Consider the following 24295-nt stretch of genomic DNA (forward strand, 5'->3'; position numbering starts at 1 on the left):
GGACCATTAAGCCTATGTTTTCACAGTGGTAGATTTTCTTCCTAATCTTTTGCTTACTTTGTTTGAACTCTTACAGAAAAGCTGAGTTATAGTCTTGGCTTTGTCTGACCAGCTAAGGGTCCTCCAGTATGCCACCTGAATTCTCTGGACCCCTGTCTTGTCCGTTGAATGAGGTCTAGACCACCTGATCACCAAGATCTTTTTAACGGTCAACTCTTAAAATATCTATACTTCGTGGATTCAGTGTTTGAGCCTAGCTCACTTACTCACTTTCCTAAATACGTCTTCTATTTGGGGCAAATATATGTACAGTTTTGTTACTGCTAATATACTCTTTACCTCTCATGTGGGCTGACGGTCATTGTACCCATTTACTGCATTTCCCATACACCAGGAAATATACTAAGTGCTCCACTCGGATGATCACAACAGCTCTATAAGGTGGTTATTAAAGTTCCCGTTTTATAGGGAGGAGGAAGGTTTTGACTTCTCCAAGGTCAAGCTTGAGTGGTGGAACCAGAATTCGCGTTCTTTGACAACCGCTCTTATGTAACAATGGAACATTAACGACACTGTATGTTTTTCTAATTCTGCTTTGGGCTTAAAGATCATGAACACTGTTTTTTTCAACCAGTTTTTTTCTTTTTATAAGATAATCTTCGCTCCTGTGTAATTTAACTACTTGCTCACTTTCTGTTCTCTTTACCACGAGGAAGGAGGAGAGTAAGAAGGAGGTTACTGCTTCTGTGTTAAATGCGTCTTTCAAAGTCTACGTTTATAGCCGAGCTCAGGAAAAGGAACGGAACCTCCTGGCTTTGTGCCTCTGCGGCAAACCGTGCGTCTCTCCTTCCGCGCGTCCTTTCCGAGAATTCGCCTTTTCTCCCCCGCCCCCCGAACTACATTTCCCAGCGGCCCGCGCGTCCGAGAGCGCGGGCTCGACCAGCCCTTCCTTCCTGGCCTATCAGCCGGTCGCAGCGCGATGACGCAGGCTCGCCGGGCGCTGACGAATGACGGCGTTCTGGCTCGCGACCGCAGCGGCGGCCTTAGCAGCGGCAATAGACGCAACAGCGGCGACTGCAGGGACGACGGCGACGACGACGACGGCGGCGGCGGCGGCGGGGCGGGCGCTGTGCGCAGAGGGGAGGGGTAGGCGGGCGGCGCCGGCGGCTTCAACTGCGGCAGCTCCACGGCTGGGGCGTGCGGAAGAAGAATCCCCATCGGCCGGCGGCCGCGTTAGGCCCGAGCAGCGCCGCGGGCCGCTCGCGTCGTCTCCTGCGGGGGGAATCTCCATAGAGACGGTGACACACACAGCGGCGGGGGTCCGCGGGAGCCGGCGGGGCCGGAGAGCCAGCTCCTCGGCCTGTGCGGCCGCCCCGCCCCGGCCGCCCCACCTCGCTGCCGCCGGCGCGCGTGCTCCGCTCCGCTCCTGCTCGCCGCCCCGCGGTGCCCGGTGGGCCCGGGCCCCCGCAGTGAGGGCAGCGCGGGCGGACTCTCGGGGGCCGGGGCCGGGCGCGGCGAGGCGGGGGGCGGGGGTCCTCTGAGGCCGCCTCTGCCTCTCCCGCCGCGGAGGGGGAAGCCGCGGAGGCTCCGCCATGGCCTCGGGAGCCGGAGGCAGAGGCGGCGGCGGCGGCGGCGGCAAGATCCGGACGCGGCGTTGCCACCAGGGCCCGCTGAAGCCGTACCAGCAGGGGCGACCGCAGCACCAGGTGAGGGAGCCCGGCGCCGCGTGTGAGGCGGGGGGCCCTTTGCGGCGGCGGGGGCGGCCCTGGCGCCCCACGTGGAGCGGCCGGGAGGCCCCGGGCGCGGCGGCGGGAGCCGAGGCCGCCGGGGCGGCGACGGGAAGTGGGCTTGAGGCCGGCCAGCCCTGCGGCGCACACGTGTGGCTCGGCCGCCTCTCCCCGCCCCCGGCCCGCTCCGCCCCGGGGCTTTTCCCGGGCCGGGGCGCAGGGCGGGAACACGAGTCCGAGGCCCACGGATTCTGCCCTTTTTTTTTTTTTTTGGCGGGGATTAGGAGCTTGGAGGAGGGGGGAGTAATTACTCATGTCCCTCAAGGGAAAAGGGAAAATGCTGTGGCTGGAAGGCCCCCCCCAACGCCTGCAGATTTCTAGTCTCCTGCGTTTCCGCGCGTGCGGGGAGGGGGGCTGCCCCAAGGACTCTGATCCTCACCCCGCCAGCGTACCTACCTGGGGTTGGCGGGGGTGCTGTTACAGGGAAAGTGGAATAACTTATTCTCCATCCTTTAAATTCTCTATCTCCTCGTGGCCCTCCCCGATCTAAGAGCCCTGGCTTATTTTTTATTTTTTTCTTCGGCCGGGATATGGTTAGTGGCACTGGGGCATTTTGAAAGTCCCTCTCCGTACTTACGTCTTTTTTTCCGTCGCGAGACTCTTCCCTCCCCACTTTTGTCCAACCTTTCTTCCCCCGCCTCCCCAAACACACCCGCGCGTTTTATTTTGGAGACTAGAATTGGCCATTATGCACAGTTGACCGGGACTCCAGTTCTGATCTCATGCACAAAATATTTTAATATTGTAATGGGTATTCTAGAAGTTTTAGGTACTTTAGACCCTACAGGAATGTTGGTGGTCTTGAAATTTAACCACCTTATGCACTCGTGGGTGTTTGAAATTATAAAATTGTGAGTTTTTCCTCAGACATTTGATTCTGAGAAAGTTCAGTATTTTAAGTTTTGCTTGTTTGTAATGGGGGATTGAATGGGAAAATGTTGAAAACCTTCTAATAAAAGTCAGTTGTAAAACTTTTCACTGATACTAAGGTAGGAAGTAAGTGTGGGCCTTAAACCTAAAGAGTATAGCAAAAGGGTCTGATAACTTGTTGCATACTGTTAAAGGTAGACTTCTAGGTTGCTTTATCCCGGATGATGATAAATATTTAACGTTAAACATGTTTGGTGCTGTTGTTAAATTGTATCATTAAAAACAGAATTTTAAAAGTAAACTCTTGGGAGAACTTTCTTAGTAGTGAAGTTTGTAGTTTATAATATTAGGTAGCTCTCTATTAATGGTTCCAAGTCTTGGCATTGCTATTACCTCCCACCAGTGTTCCCCTAGATAGGCTTGGTTTTCAGATTTTCTTTGTGAGGAGCAAGATTAGAATTCAGGTCACAAGCCTGGCCCTTTCTAATCCTTCTGTTGCGAGGAAGTTTGACACATGTGCTTTCTGGTTTTTCTGAAAAGTGTCTGAGGGCTTTCCTTAGGAGAAAGTTACTACATAAAGATCATTGGATGGTATGGACAGAATTTAGAAAGGAGCTTGTATATTCCAGGTGGCAAAAGCCAAAGTCACACCTTATATTTAAATATACTTGGATAAAAATCTAATTTGAGGGAGAAGATGCCTTAATAGCATAACACTTGTGATCCAAATTGTCTTAGAGCTGATATGATTTCAGACTGCAGTTTTATTTTAAAGTTTGGTAGTTTATCATTTCCCCCTGTCTAAAGCATTCAGCTTTTTGCCACAGCCATTTAATTGAAAAAGTACATTTGTAGCTTTTGAATTGGGATTAAAGGTGTTTGGGAGTTTCTTAATCAACTCTGTGGTATTATTAGCATTGGCTAATACGGTTGGATAGCATGATTCACTGACTCAATGGACTTGAGTTTGTGCAAACTCTGGGAGGTAGTGAAGGACAGGGGAGCCTGGCGTGCTGCAGTCCATGGGGTTGCAGAGTTGGACACGACTTGCCACTGAACAACACAATTAGTGTTGGCAATTACTACCAAAGAAAAGTATCCAGGCATATACAAAAGAATATTTAATTTGAGGATATTTTTAAATCTTAAAATAAGGATGTTCTTTAGTCCTTACCAAAACTTCTGTGAACTTGTAGACTACCTGCTTACTGTCAGCTATCCTAGGCTGTCACCTCTGTGTTTAGCAGCAGCTGCTGAGTCATCATGAATAGCATGGAGCTTCATGACATGGCATGTTTTATACTAATGTATTTTGATTAAACATCCACTGGTTTCTGGGCATAAACAAAGTTTTTTGGTTGTGCAGTTGAAGACTGAAAGAAGAATGAGAGATCTGGCTCAGTTAGTGGGTCTTTGCCATTGCTTGTCAGGATAACTGACTTGTGTATCACGCAGTACCTGTGACTTTTGCATGTGTTCCACTGACTTGCAATTTCCTATTTTGACTTCTGGTTTAGCTCTGCTGAGGTATATCTAAAGTTTACATTTTTTCCTTTTAATTTCTAATCTTTAAAATGGCATCTTGCTTGAAGTTGTGGAGAGAAAAATTCATTGTCAGTCACCTAACTGAAGGGTGGTAATTTAAGCGAATGTGAAGACCAGCACTGAATGGTCAAGTTGATTATTTTCACCTGCTTTCTTCCCTACTCTTTAACTCTTAGCCCAGATGCATTTAGGAAATGGTGTCATTTTTCTAGTGGGAGTGAACAGGTCCCTAAAGAGTGTGTGGTTAGTTCTTGTTGCCTGTTCAGTCTCCTTTCCCATTTCCTTTTTGTGCAGATTGTCAGGTCCAGAAAGTGAGCTTTGGAGAGGTCAAGCTGCTTTTCTTAATAACCGCCACAAAAAGCTTGAGCCGGTGGGCAAATCAGAACCTTGCCTCTTGAAGAATCTACTGCCACCTCCTGGTGAGAGGGGAACTACTTATTTTTGCCCTTTTTGGGGGGTGTGCTTCAGAGGTTTTGCCTTCTGGTTTGGAGCTAAGGGAACCCACTCGTTTTATCTGTCTAGAGGCAGTTTCTCCTTCAAGTCAGTTTCTGCATTTAGGTATTTTTTGGAGGGAGGGGGCAGCGAAAGCTCCTTTAATCTATTCAGTAGCTTAGATCAGGAGTCTATAAACTTCTGTAAAGGGCCAGATAGTAAATATTTTAGGTTTTGTTCCTGCACGTGCTTTGTTTTTATAACTCTAAAAAATGTAAAAATCATTCTTAGCTTGAGGCCTGTATGAAAACAGACTGAGGGCTGAATTTGGGCCACAGACTATGGTTTGCGTAATATTGGTTTATAAGATTGTATGGTTTTTTGCTGTTTTTGGTAGCTTCTGTATGATATTCTGTCCCAGAGAATTATGTCTTGCTTGGTATTGGATGGCTGAAGAGCATTCTCAGTTTTGAAAAGGAGGGATGTTTAAAGATTGAATACATAACTCATCCCAGAAATCTGAGTTGTTTTGACTTTTATCTTTATTTGCTTTATTCTAGATGTTTAATTAATACTGTTAGCAAAACAAATGGACATAGATGTTAGAAAAAAGTGCTATAATCCACTCAGAGCATCTGGGTTTGAATCCTTGTTCTGCCCGGACTTGGAAAGTTCTCTGCTTAATTTACTCATCTGTGAAGTGAAACTGTTGTGGGGTGTTGAGTGAGATAATGTAGGTAAAGCTCTTAGAGAACTGGGCCTGGAATATATAGTAAGGACTCATTGGAAACTGTTATGGTTAAATAGAACCTTTTGATTTAAATGTTTTAATCTCTGGTTAGTAGAGAGATATCTTTCTTTTATATACCCAAATTCAATCTTTTATAGGCTTGTATTGGATTTTACGACTTGTTTTCTGAGTGATGAGGCCAAACCTTTAAACAGCCTTAAACTATTCAAAAATATGTTATTTTTAACATTTTCCTCATAGATGCCAGTCATTTAAGTGTATAGGAAAATAAATCCACATACCGTTTAATGAATAGTAGAAAATTTTGTTAGCGATGAGAAGCCCTTGTGTAATAGTTATCAATTTACTCACCAATTTTTCTCATGACAAAAAAAGCCCAGATGTCTCCATTTCCTGGAAAGCCCTTGGAGGCAATTACCTATTAGTTTGAAATAAAATGGTCTGATGTTACTAATTAAAACTATTTCATTAGGCACAGAATATTATTGGAAAGATGTAATGTTAATGACCTTGTATTTTCAAAAACGTCTTACTTGTAGCTGCTTAGCTTATGATCATGGTTGTAATATATTTTTGAATGATTCTTCTGTGTCAGGAAGCCCAGTTGAAAAGTCTTGGCCCGAGATACAATTAACTGTATGTACTGCTTCCCTGGTGGCTCAGAGGTTAATGCGTCTGCCTCCAATGCGGGAGACCCGGGTTCGATCCCTGGGTCGGGAAGATCCCCTGGAGAAGGAAATGGTAACCCACTCCAGTATTCTTGCCTGGAGAATCCCATGGATGGAGAAGCCTGGTAGGCTACAGTCCACGGGGTCGCAAAGAGTCGGACACGACTGAGTGACAGAACAGAACAGAACTGTCTGAAACAGAGTGATAGAATGCCTCATCTGTCTGTAAAGATATTGCAGTTTCCCTGCCCATTTGCTTGTGACTTAATCCTCTTTTATATCCAGTTTCCAAATAGGTTGTGAAAGGAAAGTGACAATATTTTTTTGGATAACTTTCAGTGGGTTAAATTGCCTTAGGCTTTTATTGGGTCTCCTGTTGCTAGTTTGGAAGGTCTTGTAGGGAATCCTTTTCTTGCCCTTGTTGTTAGATTACTGTTAATTATCTATTAATTCTACTTCTGTAATATGAATCTCTAAAAATAAGAAATTAAGCCAGGTCATGTTTCTTCTACCTGAATTAGTGTTAAAGAGCCTTAAAGGAGGTTGAAAATTTTGGCCAGTTATAGTTTTAAATTTTTTTTAGCTAGAATAACTTGTATGCTCATGATTTTTGACTTAATCTCTTGACACCTGATGCGAAGAGCTGACTCATTGGAAAAGACCCTGCTTGAGGGCAGGAGGAGAAGGGGACGACAGAGGATAAGGTGGTTGGGTGGCATCATCGACTTGATGGACATGGGTTTGGGTGGACTCCGGGAGTTGGTGATGGATAGGGAGGTCTGGCGTGCTGGGGTTCATGGGGTCGTAAAGAGTCGACACGACTGAGCAACTGAACTGAACTTGACATTGAAAAGAGAAACGAAACGTATAAAGAACGGATGGAAGTCTGTTTACGTGGCTGGAAAGATTTAGACTTGTTGGATAGGGAAAGCTTAACTATAGGTTGTAAAATGTGGCAAATAACAGCTTGGGTTAAATTCAGATTATTGAAATCAGATTCAATATTACTGCATTAGAATTTGAGTACTTTCTAATAGATACATTTTTAAAGTAAGTAATGTAAGAATGGATGTATTAAAAACTGGAAATAACTGAAAGATTTAGAGTAGCATCTAGGTTTTTACTATTTAGTGTTAAAGATATTTTATAATTAGATATTCAAGTCTCACATGAAGTCTTTGGTTCTTAGCCCTTTTTCTTCACTTGGGGTTGGATGGAGCAAGGGGAAAACTGATTAGGGAGTCTATTTGAAATGAGACTTCCAAAAAGAGTGGAAAGGGAAGACTAGTGACATGGGAGCTGAGGGAGTGAGGATAGAGTTCACAGACCCCTGGAAGAAAACTAAGGGTCATTGACAAACTTCAGCAAAATCTAGCCCACAGAGCAGATAAAAATCAAAATAACAGTGTTTTCTGGGAGAAAAGGGCCGCAGAACCTTCAAACTGAAGATTATGTTTGATGTTTATAGTGAGAGATCCAGTAAAGTTATGTGAGAAAAGAGATTTTATAATCTGAGTACTAGTTTAATAGAGGATAATGTGAAGAAAAGAGTTGAGTAGAACTGAAATCAAGAAAACTAATAGGAACAGAGCGAGATGTAAGAAAAAGGAAGGCTATGTAGCGCTGATGTGGAGAGTGTCTCTGCTTATTCTGGGATTGATGAGAAGGTGGATGAGAAGATGTATAGGCAAAGAATTTCATTACAAATGAGTTCTGCGTTTGGATTGTAAAAGAGCCTTCCCCTACCTCAGCCTTCTTTCATTAACCCTTGAACTCAGGTTCAATGTAATTGCAAAAGCTAATGTCACAGTACCTTACAAATTGAATGTACTTAATGTAAGTGCATAGTATTGAATTTAATTTACTTCTGGCCCCCAAATTGAGTAGTTGTTCTAAATCTCAGTGGCATCTTGATAAGGTTTTTGTTGTGGTTTGTTTTGCCAAATGAAGAATCTTTAGTTCTTGGGGAGAAATCCAGTCGTTTTAACCCATCTAAGTTTAAAGTTTTGCTCCTGTAATCCTTGAATTCAGCTTCATTACTTAGGATCATCTAGCGTAGACTTTGCTTTGGGGCTACGAGAAGTATTTTTAAGATTTTAATACTCTGCCTTGTTGCTTTTTCTAAGCCATTCAGTAATTTTTTTCTTTGACTTTTCCGCTTCTCCTCATTTAGTTGGCTTTGTGTTATTGATCATTCCAAAGGATGGTTTGATTTATCCCATGCTTTCGGATAGTTTCACAAATTGTTTTTTGGAGGAAGGGCTATTTATTAGTGTGTCAACGAAAATGTTTACACTTAAATTGTTATACCAAGCAAATGTATTATTTATTTTTTTAATTCTAGGATTACTGGTGCCCCATTTTTTTTTTTTTTTTTTGGAAACTTGCCAGAGTGTATCACATGTGGGAATAAGAAGTTGGTTGAGTATTGCATCTGCAGATAAACTAAAATCATGCAGCAGCTAATCTGCACTATACAGACCTGTTGCTGCCTTCACAGAGCTGATCCTCTAGCGGAGGTGAGAGATTGTCATTACGATCCCACGTGACAGATCACCTCCCGTAGGAAGTACAAGGCACTGCTGCTGCATGTAAGTGAGTGACGGTCCTAGATTTGGAGGATCAGAGAAGCTTTTCTTTAGGAAAGCTACATCAAGTTATAATGAAGCCTCTGAAAGTGGAGAGAAAGCTGCTCTGGTAAAGTTGGGCTTGAGTATTTGCTGCTTATCAGACGTTTACTCCATGTACGTCTGTTTCCCCCTCAAGGTTAGGTTGTTTGTATTTAATATCACAAGACAGGGATTTCCATGGCTGTCCAGTGGTTAGGATTCTGAGCTTTCACTTGAGAGGTCATGGATTTGGTCCCTGGTCAGGCAGCTAAGAACCCAGGCTGCATGGCCAAAAAAAAAAAGAGAGAATGTATCACAAAACGTTCTTTCTCCTGGGTCCATACAGGAAGCTGACTTGCCCCATTCCTGAAAGACCAGAAACGTCTTATCTAAAGAACTCTTGAAAAGGTTATTGAAATAATAGTCTTTATCTCAATGAAAAGGCCCTTATTTGGTAATAAGTCAAAGGAATCTTTGGTAAGAAAACGATTTTTCCCCTTTTCTAGCTCTTTTTCTTCCTGCTTTCCATTAGTGGCTGAAATTCATAAAAATTGCCAGCCAAGGAAGTGCTTCTCCACATCTGTATGGTAGATAGGGTTTCTTACTCTCTGTCTGCCTTGTTCTCTGCGCGATCAGGAGGTTTCTTTTCCCCTAGCTGTTCTTTAGGGCTTCTTTGGTGGCTCAGATGGTGAAGAATCTACCAGCAATGCAGGAGCTGTTCTTTAAACTTCTAGTATCTGGTAGTTGATTATTTACTATAAATAAATGTGTTAAGTCTTTCAGTTCAGTTGCTCAGTCGTGTCCGACTCTTTGCAGCCCCATGGACTGCAGCACGCCAGGCTTCCCTGTCCATCACTAACTCCCGGAGCTTGCTCAAACTCATGTCCATTGAGTCGGTGATGCCATCCAACCATTTCATCCTCTGTCATCCCCTTCTTCTGCCTTCAGTCTTTCCCAGCATCAGGGACTTTTCCAGTGAGTCAGTTCTTCTCATCAGTTGGCCAAAGTGTTGAAGCTTCAGCATCAGTCCTTCCAATGAATATTCAGGACTGATTTCCTTTAGGATTGACTGGTTTGCTCTCCTTGCATTCCAAGGGACTCTTAAGAGTCTTTTCTAGCACCACAGTTCAAAAGCATCAATTCTTCAGCGCTTAGCCTTCTTTATGGTCCAGCTCTTACATCTGTATGTGACTACTGGAAAAATCATAGTTTTGACTAGATGGACCTTTGTTGGCAAAGTAATGTCTCTGCTTTTTAATATGATGTCTGGATTGATGATAGCTTTTCTTTCAAGGAACAGGCATCTTTTGATTTCATGGCTGCAGTCACCACCTGCATTGATTTTGGAGCCCCCAAAAATAAAGTCTCTCACTGTTTCCACATCTATTTGCCATGAAGTGATGGGACCGGATGCCATAATCTTCGTTTTTTGCATGTTGAGTTTTAAGCCAGCTTTTTCACTCTCTTCTTTCATTTTCATCAAGAGGCTCTTCAGTTCCTCCTTGCTTTCTGCTATAAGGGTGGTATCATCTGCATATCTGAGGTTATTGATATTTCTCCTGGTAATCTTGATTCCAGCTTGTGCTTCATCCAGCCTGTCATTTCTCATGATGAACTCTGCATATAAGTTAAATAAGTAGGATAGGATGACAATATACAGCTTTGACATAGTCCTTTACCGATTTGGAACCAGTCCGTTGTTCCATCTCTGGTTCTAACTGTTGCGTCTTGACCTGCTTACAGATTTCTCAGGAGGCAACTCAGGTGGTCTGGTATTCCCATCTCTTTAAGAATTTTCTGCAGTTTGTCATGATCCACACAGTCAAAGGCTTTGGCATAGTCAATAAAGCAGAAGTTATCTTTAACTGGGAATAAAATAGATTCACAAGTATGCTTTTTTATGTTTTACTTGTCCTCTGTGTTTGATTTTCAGAATTCATACTATAAAGTAGATTCAGTTCAGTTCAGTTCAGTCGCTCAGTCGTGTCCGACTCTCTGCGACCCCATGAATCACAGCACGCCAGGCCTCCCTATCCATCACCAACTCCCTGAGTTCACTCAAACTCATGTCCACAGAGTCGGTGATACCATCCAGCCATCTCATTCTCAGTCGTCCCCTTCTCCTCCCGCCCCCAACCTTTCCCAGCATCAGAGTCTTTTCCAGTGAGTCAACTCGTCGCATGAGGTGGCCAAAGTATAAAGTAGATAGTTTTGAAAATTGGTATAAGTGGCATGGCATTTGAGATAATGTCAGAAATAGTTAATTTTGTTGTTAAGCTTATTCTCACGGTTATGTTTATCATGGCCTTAGCTGGGAAACCTGTAATTGACTCCCCCCCCCCACTGTTGTGGTGGTTTATTTTATTTTATTTTTTTACTAAAACATACTTACAGGAAGTTCCACATAACGTAAGTGTATGAATAAGTTCACAAACTGAACATAACAGTGTATCGAAGTCAGGTGGAGGAAAACAAAAAAAAATCCAGAACATTGCCAGCCCTTTAGAAGCCCTTTCTCTTTTCTAGTGGTTACAACTTCTTTCTGTTAACTCTTTTGCATACTTTGGGGGTCGGGGGTTGCCGTGAATTCTAGGAGGTTCACTGGGGCCCATACATTAAGATGGAAAAGTGGAGACTGCATTTTAAAAATACAGCATCAGGGAAAATGTCTGGGAGCATAAGGTCAGCTCTGCTGCTGCTGCTAAGTCACTTCAGTCGTGTCCGACTCTGTGTGACCCCATAGACAGCAGCCCACCAGGCTCCCCCGTCCCTGGGATTCTCCAGGCAAGAACACTGGAGTGGGTTGCCATTTCCTTCTCCAATATGTGAAAGTGAAAAGTGAAAGTGAAGTCGCTCAGTCATGTCCGACCCTTAGCGACCCCACGGACTGTAGCCTACCAAGCTCCTCCATCCATGGGATTTTCTAGGCAAGAGTACTGGAGTGGCTTGCCATTGCCTTCTCTGTGTAATTGAGTTTTTAGATGATTTTAGTACAGTGTTCTTCAAACTTTAATTTGCATAAGAATCACCTCGAGAGCTTGTTAAAATAGATTTCCATTTCTAACATGATCTTAGATGACACCAAGGCTGCTGGTCTGAAGCCTTCCAGTTTGAGGACCACTGTTTTAGGTTTTGGAACAAAAGCTTTGCACATGGATTCTCTCTCACACTCACACACCCGAATGATCAAAGGGGAATTTTGAAGGATTTAAGTAGTTATTTCAAGTCTATTAGATTAAGCATTTATTAACAAGGTTACTGGAAGCTTGGACAGCATGTGCCAAGGACACGTCTACATTTGAGTCTTTGCACTTTTTGTTTCCTCAGTCTATAATACTTACTAGGAATGTGCAAGGCGCCTTCCTCACTTTTTAGCAAGTCTTTGCCTGTGTAAAACAGCTGCCCCGTTTTGCTTTTCTGCTTTATTGTTGTCCATAGCACCAAATCACCGTATCGTGTGCATTACATGTTACATTTGTTTGTCTCCCTAACTTAGAATCTAAGTTCCAGGAGGGCAGAGACTTGTTCCCTGCTTTATCTCCAGTGTTATTGCTTGACATGTGGTGTATGATCAATAAGTATTGATTAAATTAATTGAATGAAGTAAAACAATGTTTGCTTTTACCTGTGTGAGTTAGATAAGATTTTAAAATACTCATCAGGATAAGCCTCCTTCCTGGTCCATTTATGTACTGTTTTACAGAGATAAAAAATTGGATGTAACTTTTGGGTAATAAGTGCTTCCAGGGGAATTCCCTGGTGGCCTACTGGCTAGGACTTGGCGCTTTCACTGCTGGTGCTCCAGGTTTGATCCCTGATCTGGGATCTAAGGGCTTCCCTTGTGGCTTAGTTGGTAAAGCATCTGCCTGCAATGTGGGAGACCTGGGTTCAATCCCTGGGTTGGGAAGATTCCCCTGGAGAAGGGAAAGGCCACCCGTTCCAGTATTCTGGCCTGGAGAATTCCATGGACTGTATAGTCCATGTGGTCACAAAGAGTTGGATAGGACTGAGCGACTTTCACTGGGAACTAAGATACCAACATATGGCCAAAAATATGTATTTCCCTGAAGGTGGTACATGTGTTCCATTGTTGCTAAAGATGAATCCAGTGAAGGGGCTGACTTTAATTTTCATGTTAATTAGAAAACAAATTTAACAAAAGTACACTGCTGTATCAGTTAGGGACCCAGCAAGAAACAGTTAACTCCAGCTGAAATTTAAGAGTCTGCTCAGAGATAAATGCTAGTGGTTAAAGGAGTACTCAGAGACTAGCAGTAGTGGGAAGCTGCCGCCACCGCTAGGACTGGACAGATAAAGGGAAGAAACCGTGTAACCGACGTGGAGCAAGGGCTGGCTGGCTGGAGCTGTAGTTTTAAAGATGGGGTGTTTGAGCAGGGAGAGCCTAGGAAGAGAGACTTCACTTTCCTTCCATCCTCTGATAGCTAATGACCTCCAGAATCTCTCATGAGCCGCTTTGTTGAGACAGTCATCGGAGATGGTGTCAGGGAAGTGCAAGTGAGGACTGGTACAGAATCAAATCTGTGATTTGGTAGATTTTATTGTGTAGAAAGAGCTGTTTATTAAGAGAAATAAGCTTCCTTGTGGCTTTCCTGGTGGCTCAGAGAGTTAAATAATTTGCCTGCAATGCTGGAGACCCGGGTTCGATCCCTGGGTTGGGAAGATCCCTTGGAGGAGGAAATGGCAACCCACTCCGGGAGAATTCCATGGACAGAGGAGCTTGGCAGGCTGCAGTCCATGGGGTTGCAAAGAGTTGGATGTGACTGAGTGACTAACACACACAGATACACACAAACAACCCCCACATCCCCCCGGTTAAGTAACAGTACAGGTAAAAATCATGGCTAAAGTTGGGAAATGCTCAGGAAATAGTTATGTAAGCCACACTGTATTCAGCACTGTCTAAGCTTTGTTTTTCTGATTGTTTACATAGTATTTTGATATATTTTAATTAGTGTCTGACTAGTGCTCCACATATACATTTTCCAGGTAACTGAATATTAAGATTTAAGTATATATAATTTTCAGAGAAGGCAATGGCAACCCACTCCAGTACTCTTGCCTGGAAAATCCCATGGGCGGAGGAGCCTGGTGGGCTGCAGTCCATTGGGTCTCTAGGAGTCGGACACGATTGAGCGACTTCACTTTCACGCATTGGAGAAGGAAATGGCAACCCCCTCCAGGGTTCTCGTCTGGAGAATCCCAGGGATGGGGGAGACTGGTGGGCTGCCGTCTATGGGGTCACACAGAGTCGGACGCGACTGAAGCGACTTAGCAGCAGCATACATAATTTTATTCACCTCTTGTAGACATAATTGTATTGTGATTTCCTGAAATGTGTTTTTCCTAATCTCTTTAACTAGATTGGTGGTTCTCAGAAATACAGCGTACATTAGAATCACTTTTGAGGGTTTGTTAAAACAGGTGAGTCCTACTGCCTGGATTTCGTCGGGCTGGAATGCGGCCTGAGCAGATGCTGATATAAATGGTGAAGGGACCACATCTTGGTTGCCATGAGAATTGGGGTTTCCTGAGCTTCCTGACGACTTGGGGTCGTTGACCCTGTCGAGGGTGTTGAGGTGTGGGGAGTCTCTCTCTAAAGGTGGTTCCAGTCAGGTTTTGCAGCTTTGTTTCTTTATCTCTGTCGGGCGCATCCTGCTTTCTTCATTGTGCTGCTGGTATTTCCTCCCGCTGCAGTCTCTTATGCAGCTGCTCTGCGCTGTGGTTAAATGAATTGGGTACGTTTTAGTTTAGAAAAGAGAGGGTCTGCAAGCAAAATTCATGAGTTTCTGTGAATGAGCTTTTCATATCTATTTTGACTGTTGAATTTTTACTGATTTATTCTCAACAATACCTACGCATGTGTGCATGTTAAGTCTCTTCATTTGTGTCCCACTCTTTGTGACCCTATGGACTGTATAGGCCTCTGTGAGATCTCCACGAAAAATTCTGGAGTGGATTGCCATGCCCTCTTCCGGGGGATCTTCCCCGCCTCTCTTAGGTCTCTTGCATTGGCAGGCGGGTTCCCTAGTGCTGCCACATAAGTGACCTTTGGTTAAAGATGGTTTTAATTTAATTTGTGATGTACTTGCCTCCTTAGGTGAGTAGAGATCACAGGAATGTCTTAATAGTTTTACTAGCTAAACACCTTAGAGGAAGTCTACGCAAGACTTATTTTACATATGATACAAATTTTTCCTATAGTACTTCATATCAGGTATGCCTCTTGGGTACTTCCCTGGTGGTCCAGTGGCTAAAGACTCTACCAGTGCAGGGGGCACAGGTTCAATCCCTGGTTAGGTTACTAGATCCTGCATGCCACAGCTAAGACCCAGTGCAGCCAAATAAATAAATAGATATATATAAATATGCCTTTTTGAAAATTTATGTCTTGAAAGCACTTTCAAGTATTTTGGAATATGGGGGAGTAAATAAATATTTAAATATAAATAGCAAAATAATAAATGTGTGTTTTTATAAATACTAAATCTTGGACTAGGTATAGTACTTTGTAATACAAGCATAGAAAAGGGGAACAGTGAATTTGTGTTTTTCAGTAGTATTTCATGGCTGTTGGTTTCAGGTGTTGCTAGAGAGTTTACACTACAAATCTGTTCAAAATGTCTGTTTGGAGCAAAAATAATTGCTTATTTCCTAGTTGTTACCTGCACCTTTTCAGATAATCAGAAGATACTGTCCAAGCGCCTGTATCAGAAGTGTCTTCCATCTTTCCTATTGACAGGATTTTTCAGGTCCTCTTTCTCTTGGGTTTTCTTTCAGGCTCTATGTATACTACCTTAACTTTATTGTTTTTTTGTACCTGCTGACTCATTTTTTTTCCCTTTTGTGACTTTCTGATCCTTTTCTGTGAAAGAAATTGTTGCCTGAAACTGGTTACCTCACCCCAGGTCGTTTCTGCTAACCTTTTTTCTCATTATCACCCCAGGTCGTTTCTGCTAACCTTTTTTCTCATTACTGATGAAATTATCAGTGTATGTTTCTGTTAATGTTTAGTAAATCATGAAGTGCTTTCACATTAGTTCATTTGATCTTCATTATAATTCCTATCAAGTAATAGTAGGAAAGGGTGTTATTCTTACTTTACCTAGAGTAAATCAGAGTACAGCCTACTAACCCCAAAGTCCATGCTAGATACTCTGTAGCAGCTGTGTTTGTACCTTAGGCACATTACTTCATTATTCCTCTTCATTCGTCAAGTGGCATGGTTAAAAGCAGTTTTATAAAATTGTTGTGAGGAGTAAGTTGAATAATGTGTATAAACTGAGAACAGTGTCTGACGTGTGGCAAAGCTATAACGAACGTTAATAATGCTGATGGTTGTTGTACCACATCTTTTTCTGCCTTTAAAAGTTACTGTAATAAAATTCGTGGTTTTTAGGCAGCATTTAATATAACAAAATTTTACCATCAGTGAAAGTCTTAGATTTTTTAATGTTGCATTTGTTGTCTTACTGCCTTTTTGTCTAAATTTTTGTTGTTAAAGAATGTACAGTAAAATATTTACTTGAGGAAGCTGTTGAACGTATTTATATTGCTTTAATATGCTGTGATCAAGATGGCTCCCTTTTGTCTGGGATTATAGCATTTTAGTGCATATCTTACTACTAAATCTAAAATTTATATTGTTGAAAACCTGTTGGGGTTTTTTAAGGATCAGAGTCATGTGACCATTTGGGGCAGTTATTGACTCATGGGACACGTGCATGTAGAAGAAAGAAAAAAGCAGGAATTTCATAAAGTCTATAGAATTTGTAAAGTGCATTGTGTCAGCGTTAACTCAAGTAACTAAATTTAGGAAACTTTGTTGGAAATAGTTAATGTTTTGCTCGGTATGGCTTTCTGTACATAGGTACTTATTTAAAAAGATAAATTTCTAAACTGCCTTCCATGTTTTCCTCTTCAACAGGGCATTCTTAGCAGGGTTACAGAATCTGTTAAGAATATTGTCCCTGGATGGCTACAGAGATATTTCAGCAAGAACGAAGATGTATGTAGTTGCTCAGCAGACACAAGAGAGGTGCCGCAGTGGTCAGAAAACAGGGAAGATGACCATATGTACTCTGAGGAGAGCACGAGCATTCATGATGGGAGAATCACTCCTGAGCCAACAGGCAGTAACACAGAAGGTAAGTAGAATGTGGATATTTTGTTTTGAATGATAGGTTTTCATGCCTTAATCTAAAGTATTTTATATTGCCTAGCTATGGTAAATCTAATTGTGTAGTACAAAAACTGTGTTGGAGGAGGGTGATGATCACCGTCACATTGGTATCTTTTTAACTTAGCAGCTTTTTGTTTATTAAAGGAGGTTGAAATACTGTATCAGTTGAGCGCCAGCTCTGCTGTTAGACATTGGGTTTGAATTTTCACACCACCAATTGTTAGTCGTGTGATTCTGATCAAGATAATCTGTTCTCTGTACTCTCATAAGTGGTTTTGAAGAGAGAGAATGTGAATGGGTCCTGGATCTAAGGGAGCAGTGTGGTAAGCCCACCACAGCACGTGGATTTGGGTGTGGTGTCACTGCAGTTGGCTTCCGTCCTTTGCAGCCCACTCAGCTGGGCTGTTTCCTTAATCTTAGACTGAGCGGCCCTGTTATAAATGCGTTTTGGATTTACTTAAGGCGTTTTTGTGGGGTTTGCAAATATTTAATAGCTTCAGGTAACCCACGAATGTGACATATTCGGAAATATTACTCTGTCATCGCACTTCATGTATTTTTTATAGCTTTAGTGAGATGTACTTCACGTAACAAACAGTTCACCCATTTAAAGTGTATAGTTCAGTGATATTTTTTTTTAGTTCAGTGATTTTTAGTATATAGTGTTTCACAGTCGATTTTAGAACATTTCAATTACCACCCTTCCCCACCCCATTCCCCTAAAATCCTATACCCATTAGTAGTCACTACCCATCCCTACCCCTCCAGCCCCAGGCGACCACCAGTCCAATCTGTATCTATAAATTTGTCTAGACTGAAATTTGATATAGATGGAATCATAAAATATGTGATCTATTGTAACTGGCTTCTTGGACTTAACATGATGGTTTCAAGGTTCATCCATGTCAGCATGTATCAGAACTTGTTATTGCCAGATAATATTTCATGGCTTGGATAAACTACATTTTATTTATCCATTTACCAGCTGATGAACATTTGTGTGGTTTCTACTTTTGCAGTATTGAGAGCACTGCTTTTTTGAGTATTTCTGTGCAAGTTGTTTTGTGGATGTGTTTTCTCCTGGGTAGGTACCTAGGAAGAGAATTGCTGGATCAGGTTATCTGATAATTTAACATTTTGAGGAAAAAACTGTTTTTCTAAAATGACTACACCATCTTACCTTCCCACCGGTGGTGTGTGAGGAATGCAATTTCTTTACCCTGGCAGTGTGTGAAGAGTGCAATATCTTTTTTACTTCTTTCTTTTTTTTAAATATAAAAAAAATATATATAGCTCTTCTGGTAGATGTGAAGTGGTATCTCATCATGATTTTGATTTGCATCTCCCTGATCACTAATAATGAGCATCTTTTCATGTGCTTACTGACCATTTATATATCCTTGGAGAAATGGGCTATTCAAATCCCCATTTTTCACCGGGTTATTTTTCTTTTTATAATTGAATTGAAAGAGGTCTTGACATATTCTAGATATAAGTTTCTTATCTCTATATGATTTGCGAACGTTTTTCTCCCATTTTAGCTTCTTGATGGTGTCCTTTGAAGCACAAAAGTTTTAAATTTTGAGCTCCACTTTATAAAGTATATGTTTCTTTTCAGTCTATATGTTTTTTTCTTTCACTGCATGTTTTGACTTCCAGTTACAGCAATTTTTTTGATAACTTAAGTCTTGTCTTGCCTCAATAATTGATGTGAACATGTGCCTATTAATTGCCTGGAGAATCCCAGGGACGGGGAGCCTAGTGGGCTGCCCTCTATGGGGTCGCACAGAGTCGGACATGACTGAAGTGACTTAGCAGCAGCAGTAACTTATTTTCCTGCCTGATTTGCTTTCAGTGAGAACTAGTGAGAGTGAAATGGGCTGAAAGAGGGATTCTTATTTTGAAGAAATGGCAAATCTAAGTTTTCTTAGTGATACTCAATTTGGTTTAGTCTTTTTTATTAGAGTAACTTAGCGAGTTTTACTATCTGTACTTTTCAAGATCTCTTTCTAGTATATTAGCAGGAACCATCTGGAGGTTTTACTTGGTAGGTCTCTAGGGTGACTGCTTCTGTGTCATTCTCTTTTCTGACATCAAATGGGACCCCAACTTTTCTCTTTTGACCAGAGACTTGTAGTGTGCACCAGCATATATCTACCGTGACTGAAGCTTTTTCCATCCTAATGCTTGTGGGAAATTCAGTATAGGTATGAGATAAATGGAGTGTCTCATTGTACAGCTGTGAGGTTCCTTTTTTGCGTGTTTGTACTTTTGTTGAAATGATGGCAGTGGTCTGCCAAGGTTCATTCCCACTTGGATTTTATTCATTATATTATTAAGTTTACACAGCAGCTTTCTATTACATGTATACATAGTACACACACTTTTGTGAATAATTTCTAAGTTTAAATTATTATGGAAATTTTCAAACTGCAAAAGGAAGGAGGAGGACAGCACAGTAAACCCCTCGGACCTGTTGGCCAGTTTCAGGGACAGCCCGCTCACAGCGGACTTTGTTTTCCCTGTTCCCACTTCTGTTCACCCACCTTCTCACTTGAACTCCTCTGATTTAGAAGCAAATTGTGAGCAGCTTTTGATACTACCTTCAACAACTTGGTGCCATTTTCCCTCTGTCTTGTCTTAGAGCTGACTCGCTCCTGTCTTAAAATCTGTAAGTTCTAGGCAGTTCTCTTCTGACAATCTGCCTCCATCTTTCTCAGAATATTTGGTACTTACAGTCACATAATGTGTGGCTACAGTATCAATTGATAACTCTCCTATGTGATGAATGTAGATCTTATTAGATAATGATATAAATCACTTTGTTTACTCTTTGAAGCATTATTCTTAAATTTGACAGTGTGTTCTCAAAACAACTTACATACTTGCTCTTAAAGTAGTGTAAAATTATTGAAAGCTTAAAATAATTTAGATGTAACAGTCTTGCATGTTGCTTACTAATTGCCAGTGTAACTCATGTATTAATAGTAACTGGAGCAGAATATTGTGCATCCTTCAAATAGCACAGTGCAGTATGAACAGTTATAGAATCTGCAGCCTCTTTCATATCTGTTGTCTGCAGCTTTCTGCTTTTATGTACCTCCTTGTATTGCGTGTTTTAATGATGGTGAGCCATTAGGTATCTAGATTGCTTTTACTTGGTTAATGGCATTAATCAGTGAGGAGAACCTCAAATAATGTACACGATAGATTTTTATTGATTCAGTAAGAGCTCAAACCTCTGAGAGGGATGCCCACAATGGTGCATCTAACAAGCTGGTCAGCCGTGCATTGAAGTTGTAGACTATACTGGCTGATTAATACTGTGATATCATAGGTATACTCTTAGAAACTGAGCATTTGTGGCTGATGTGAATCTATAGATGACATGACTTAATTTAATTTAGTCTTACTGTCCCCAAATGTGTCTTTTATTGGGCCTGGTTTAGGGGGTAAGGAAGCTATATAAACCTAAAAAGCTGGCATTGCTCTTAGCAGCATACCTTCCAGTAGAAGTGTATCATACTAGTTTGCTTTTTCTCTGTGGCTTCTGTATATACTAGATTGAGTAGATGTCTGCCAACATCTACAAAATATCCTATGGGATAAACTGCTGTGGGGGTGAGAGAATGGGTCAGTAAAAAGCACTGTTAGGATCTACTACACAGTTAGAATATTTTATGCTATAAGAAACATTTCAGCCTATGTGTATATGAATCCTGACTGTGGAGAAATCGAAATATGATCATCTTTAGATACTAATAGGTGTAAGTGCCAATACCAGTAGATTTTGAAGCTCCTGCCAGTTTCTTCCTTAACTTGAGCAAACTTGGTAAGAAATTATTACATTAAACACTAATTTCTCATTCCCTTCCCCTCAGCCCCTGGCAAACACCGTACTTTTGCTCTGACTTTGACTACATACTTCAAATGAGTAGAATCATAAATATTTCTTCTTCAGTGACTGACTCACTTCACTTAGCAGAATGTCTTCAGAGTTCATTCACATCATTGTATGTATCAGAATTTATTTCCTTTTTACGACAATAATATTCATTGTATGTATTTACCACATTATTCATTCATCTGTTGTTGAACACTTAGGTTTCTTCCAACTTTGGCTCTTGTGAATAATGCTGTTAGGAACATGGATATACAGATCTCTTTTGAGACTCTGCTTTCAGTTCTTTTGGATATATACCCGGAAGTGGAGTTGTTGGGTCATGTGGTAATTCTGTTTTTAATTTTTTCTGATAGTAGCTGTCCTTAGGAGTGTGAGGTGGTATCTCACTGGTTTTGATACACATTTCTCTGTTTAGAAATGTTGAGAATCTTTCCATATGTTTGTTGACTGTGTATCATCTTTGGACAAGAGTCTGTTCAAGTCCTTTGCCCAATTTTTAATCAGATAATTTGATTTATTGTTGTAGGAGTCCTTTATATGTTCTGGATATTAACACCTTATCATATATATGATTTTCAAACATTTTCTATTTTTATTTCATTTCTATTTTTATTTCTATTTCTATTTTCTATTATTCCTTAAGTTGCCTTTTCACTCTTGATTATCATGTCTTAGTACACAAAAGTTTTTTAGTTTGATACAGTCCCACATGTCTTTTTTCTCTTGTTGCCTGTCATATCTGAGAAATCATTGCCAAGATCAGCATCTTAAAGCTTTTCTGTTTTTTCTATAAACTTTTTATTTTGGAGTCTTATGTTTAGATCTTTAATCCATTTAGTGTTTATTTTTGTGTATGGTATAGGAAAGGGTCCAGTTTCCTCCTTTTGCCTGTGGATATCCAGTTTTCCCAAAATTATTTATTGAAGAAACGATTCTTTCCATTGATTGGTGTTAGCGCTCTGTCAGGGATCATTTGACCATGTGTGCAAGGGTTTATTTCTTGGCTCTCTGTTCTGTCCTGTTGGTCTACATGTCTGTCTTTATGCCAGCACCATGCCTTTGATTGCTGTTTTGTAATAATTTTTTGAAATCAGGAAGTGTGACATCTCCATTCTTGTTCTTTTTCAGGATTATTTTGGTTATTAGGGGTCCATTGAGATTCGATAGGAATTTTAGGACAAATTTTTCTATTTCATCCAAAAAGGGTCATTGGGTTTTTTAAAGGAATTGCATTGACTCTGCAGATCACTTTGGGTAATACTGACATTTTAACAATTTTAGGTCTTTAGTCTAACAACATGGGATTTTTTTCCATTTATTTACATCTTAAATTTCTTTCAGCCATGTTTTGTTGTTTTCATCATGCAAGTTCTTTCAGTTCCTTAGTCAATTCCTAAGTGTTTTATTCTTTTTGATGCTACTGTTAATGGAATAATTTTCTTATTTTTCATTGTTAGTGTAAAGAATGAAACTGATTTTTGCATGTTGATTTTGTATTTTGCTACTTTGCCAAATTTGTTTACAAGTATATTTGCTCACTAATATATTTTGGCAGTAGGTTAGGCAAGTTAATTTCAGTTAGTTGAAAACCTTGTTTGGCCTAAGAGTATCTTAAATTGGACTTATCACAAGAGGCTTCAGTGTTTTGAATGGAAGTTATTTTTATCCTATAGTATATTTTCTTGAAACACACTTTTATTTTGATAGTATATTGCTTTTTCTAAACTGAGTGTTAATGTTATTGCTGTTCTCTTTAGAACCCTCAACAACTAGTACTGCTTCAAATTATCCAGATGTATTAACAAGGCCTTCTCTTCATCGGAGCCATCTGAATTTCTCCATGTTGGACTCTCCTGCGTTACACTGTCAGCCCTCCACATCTTCGGCTTTCCCCATTGGCAGTTCTGGATTTTCCCTCGTAAAAGAAATTAAAGATTCTACCTCTCAGCATGATGATGATAACATCTCAACTACCAGTGGTTTTTCTTCAAGAGCTTCTGATAAAGGTATTCTTGGCATTTGGTAGTAAATAATTTTGGTAGTTGAAAATAAATTTCATGGGATAATGTTTTTCTAACTTGGCTGTCATTTTCTACTTATAAAAACATAGGCCTTGTTATTAGTCTTATGACTGTGCATTGCATATTTTTATTTCAGATATAGCTGTTTCAAAGAACACTTCGGTGCCACCTCTGTGGTCCCCAGAGGCTGAACGTTCTCATTCATTCTCACAGCACACTGCCACCAGCTCAAAAAAACCAGCATTCAACTTGTCTGCCTTTGGAGCACTTTCTCCTGTGAGTCCTAATTTGATTTGATTTAACCAAATTAGTTTTGAGTGCTTGTCTTATAATTTATCGTTACGTTTCTGTGCAGTCACTTGGGAACTCTTCAATTTTTAAAACAAGTCAGCTTGGAGATTCTCCTTTTTACCCTGGAAAAACAACATATGGTGGGGCAGCAGCTGCTGTAAGACAGTCTAAACTACGAAACACACCTTATCAGGTTGGTTTGAATAGAAAGGCTTATACCTTTTTTTCTTTTAAATAATAAGCAACTACTGTTACTCAAAAAAAGTTTTGGTCCATTTATTCTTTGGCGAAATGATAAAACTGTGGATTACATTCTTTTCATTTAGGAACTATATTAATATTATTTTGGACCAAAGTGAACATTTTATCCATTATTTGTGTGTGTGTGTTTTAGAAAGTATGATAGTTAATTCCTTTTTTAAAAAATTGAGGTGTGTGTAGCATGTAGTAGAATTTACCCTTATCACAGTGTTTGTATTTTAACTAAACACATACAGTTGAATAACTACTTCTGCACTCAAAATACTAAATAAACATTTCCATCATACAAAAACATTACCTTGTGTAACTCTGTAGTCAACCCTTCATTGTACTTCCACCTCTTGGCAACCAGTATCTGTTTTCTTTTCTTGTAGTTTTGTTTTTTCCCCCAAGGATATCATAAATTTAATCATATACTGTCTATTTTTTTGAATGTGGCTTATTCTACATAATTATTGCACTTAATACTGAAGTGCATTATGCAGATCAGTCTGTATTTGCATATATCAGTAGTTAATTCCTTTTTATTGCAGTTACAATACAGTTTGCTTATCTACTCATGAGTAAAAGGATGCTTGCTGCTGCTGTTGCTAAGTTGCTTCAGTCGTGTCTGACTCTGTGCACCCCCATAGATTAGATTATTTCTAGTTTTTGTCCATTGTAAATAAAACTGATATGAACATTAATTTTCATTTATCTTGGGTATATTCCTAGAAGTTGGACTGCTGAGTCACATGGTATATACGTTAATTTTATAATAAACCACAGAACTGTTTTCCAAAGTGGGTGCTACCTCTTTGCGTTCTCACCATACGGTCAGCACTTGTTGTCAGTTTTTTATAGGCATGTAGTGATGATTCCACCTTACTGTGGTTTTGCATTTCCCTAATGACCATAATGGTTCTTCTTGACCATCAGTATATCTGGGGTGAAGTACGTGTACAAATGTTATTGCC

General features: G+C 40.7%; 1 protein-coding gene across 2 annotated transcripts in view; it reads left to right on the forward strand.

Moving 5' to 3' along the window:
* Positions 1-1144: 1144 nt before the first annotated feature.
* The window catches only part of NUP153 (nucleoporin 153), a 65432-nt gene continuing 42281 nt past the window's right edge, over positions 1145-24295 (forward strand). For both annotated transcript variants that reach the window (XM_055405841.2, XM_088831316.1), the window contains exons 1-5: positions 1145-1706; positions 16608-16827; positions 22524-22772; positions 22924-23063; positions 23143-23271. In XM_055405841.2, the coding sequence (XP_055261816.2) occupies positions 1593-1706; positions 16608-16827; positions 22524-22772; positions 22924-23063; positions 23143-23271 (852 nt within the window). In that variant the 5' untranslated portion in view covers positions 1145-1592. The remainder of the gene's footprint in view (positions 1707-16607; positions 16828-22523; positions 22773-22923; positions 23064-23142; positions 23272-24295) is intronic.

This window comes from Moschus berezovskii, chromosome 23, assembly GCF_049115385.1.
Source record: "Moschus berezovskii isolate FMDL1 chromosome 23, NW_MosBer_1.0, whole genome shotgun sequence".
Taxonomy (NCBI): Eukaryota; Metazoa; Chordata; class Mammalia; order Artiodactyla; family Moschidae; genus Moschus; species Moschus berezovskii.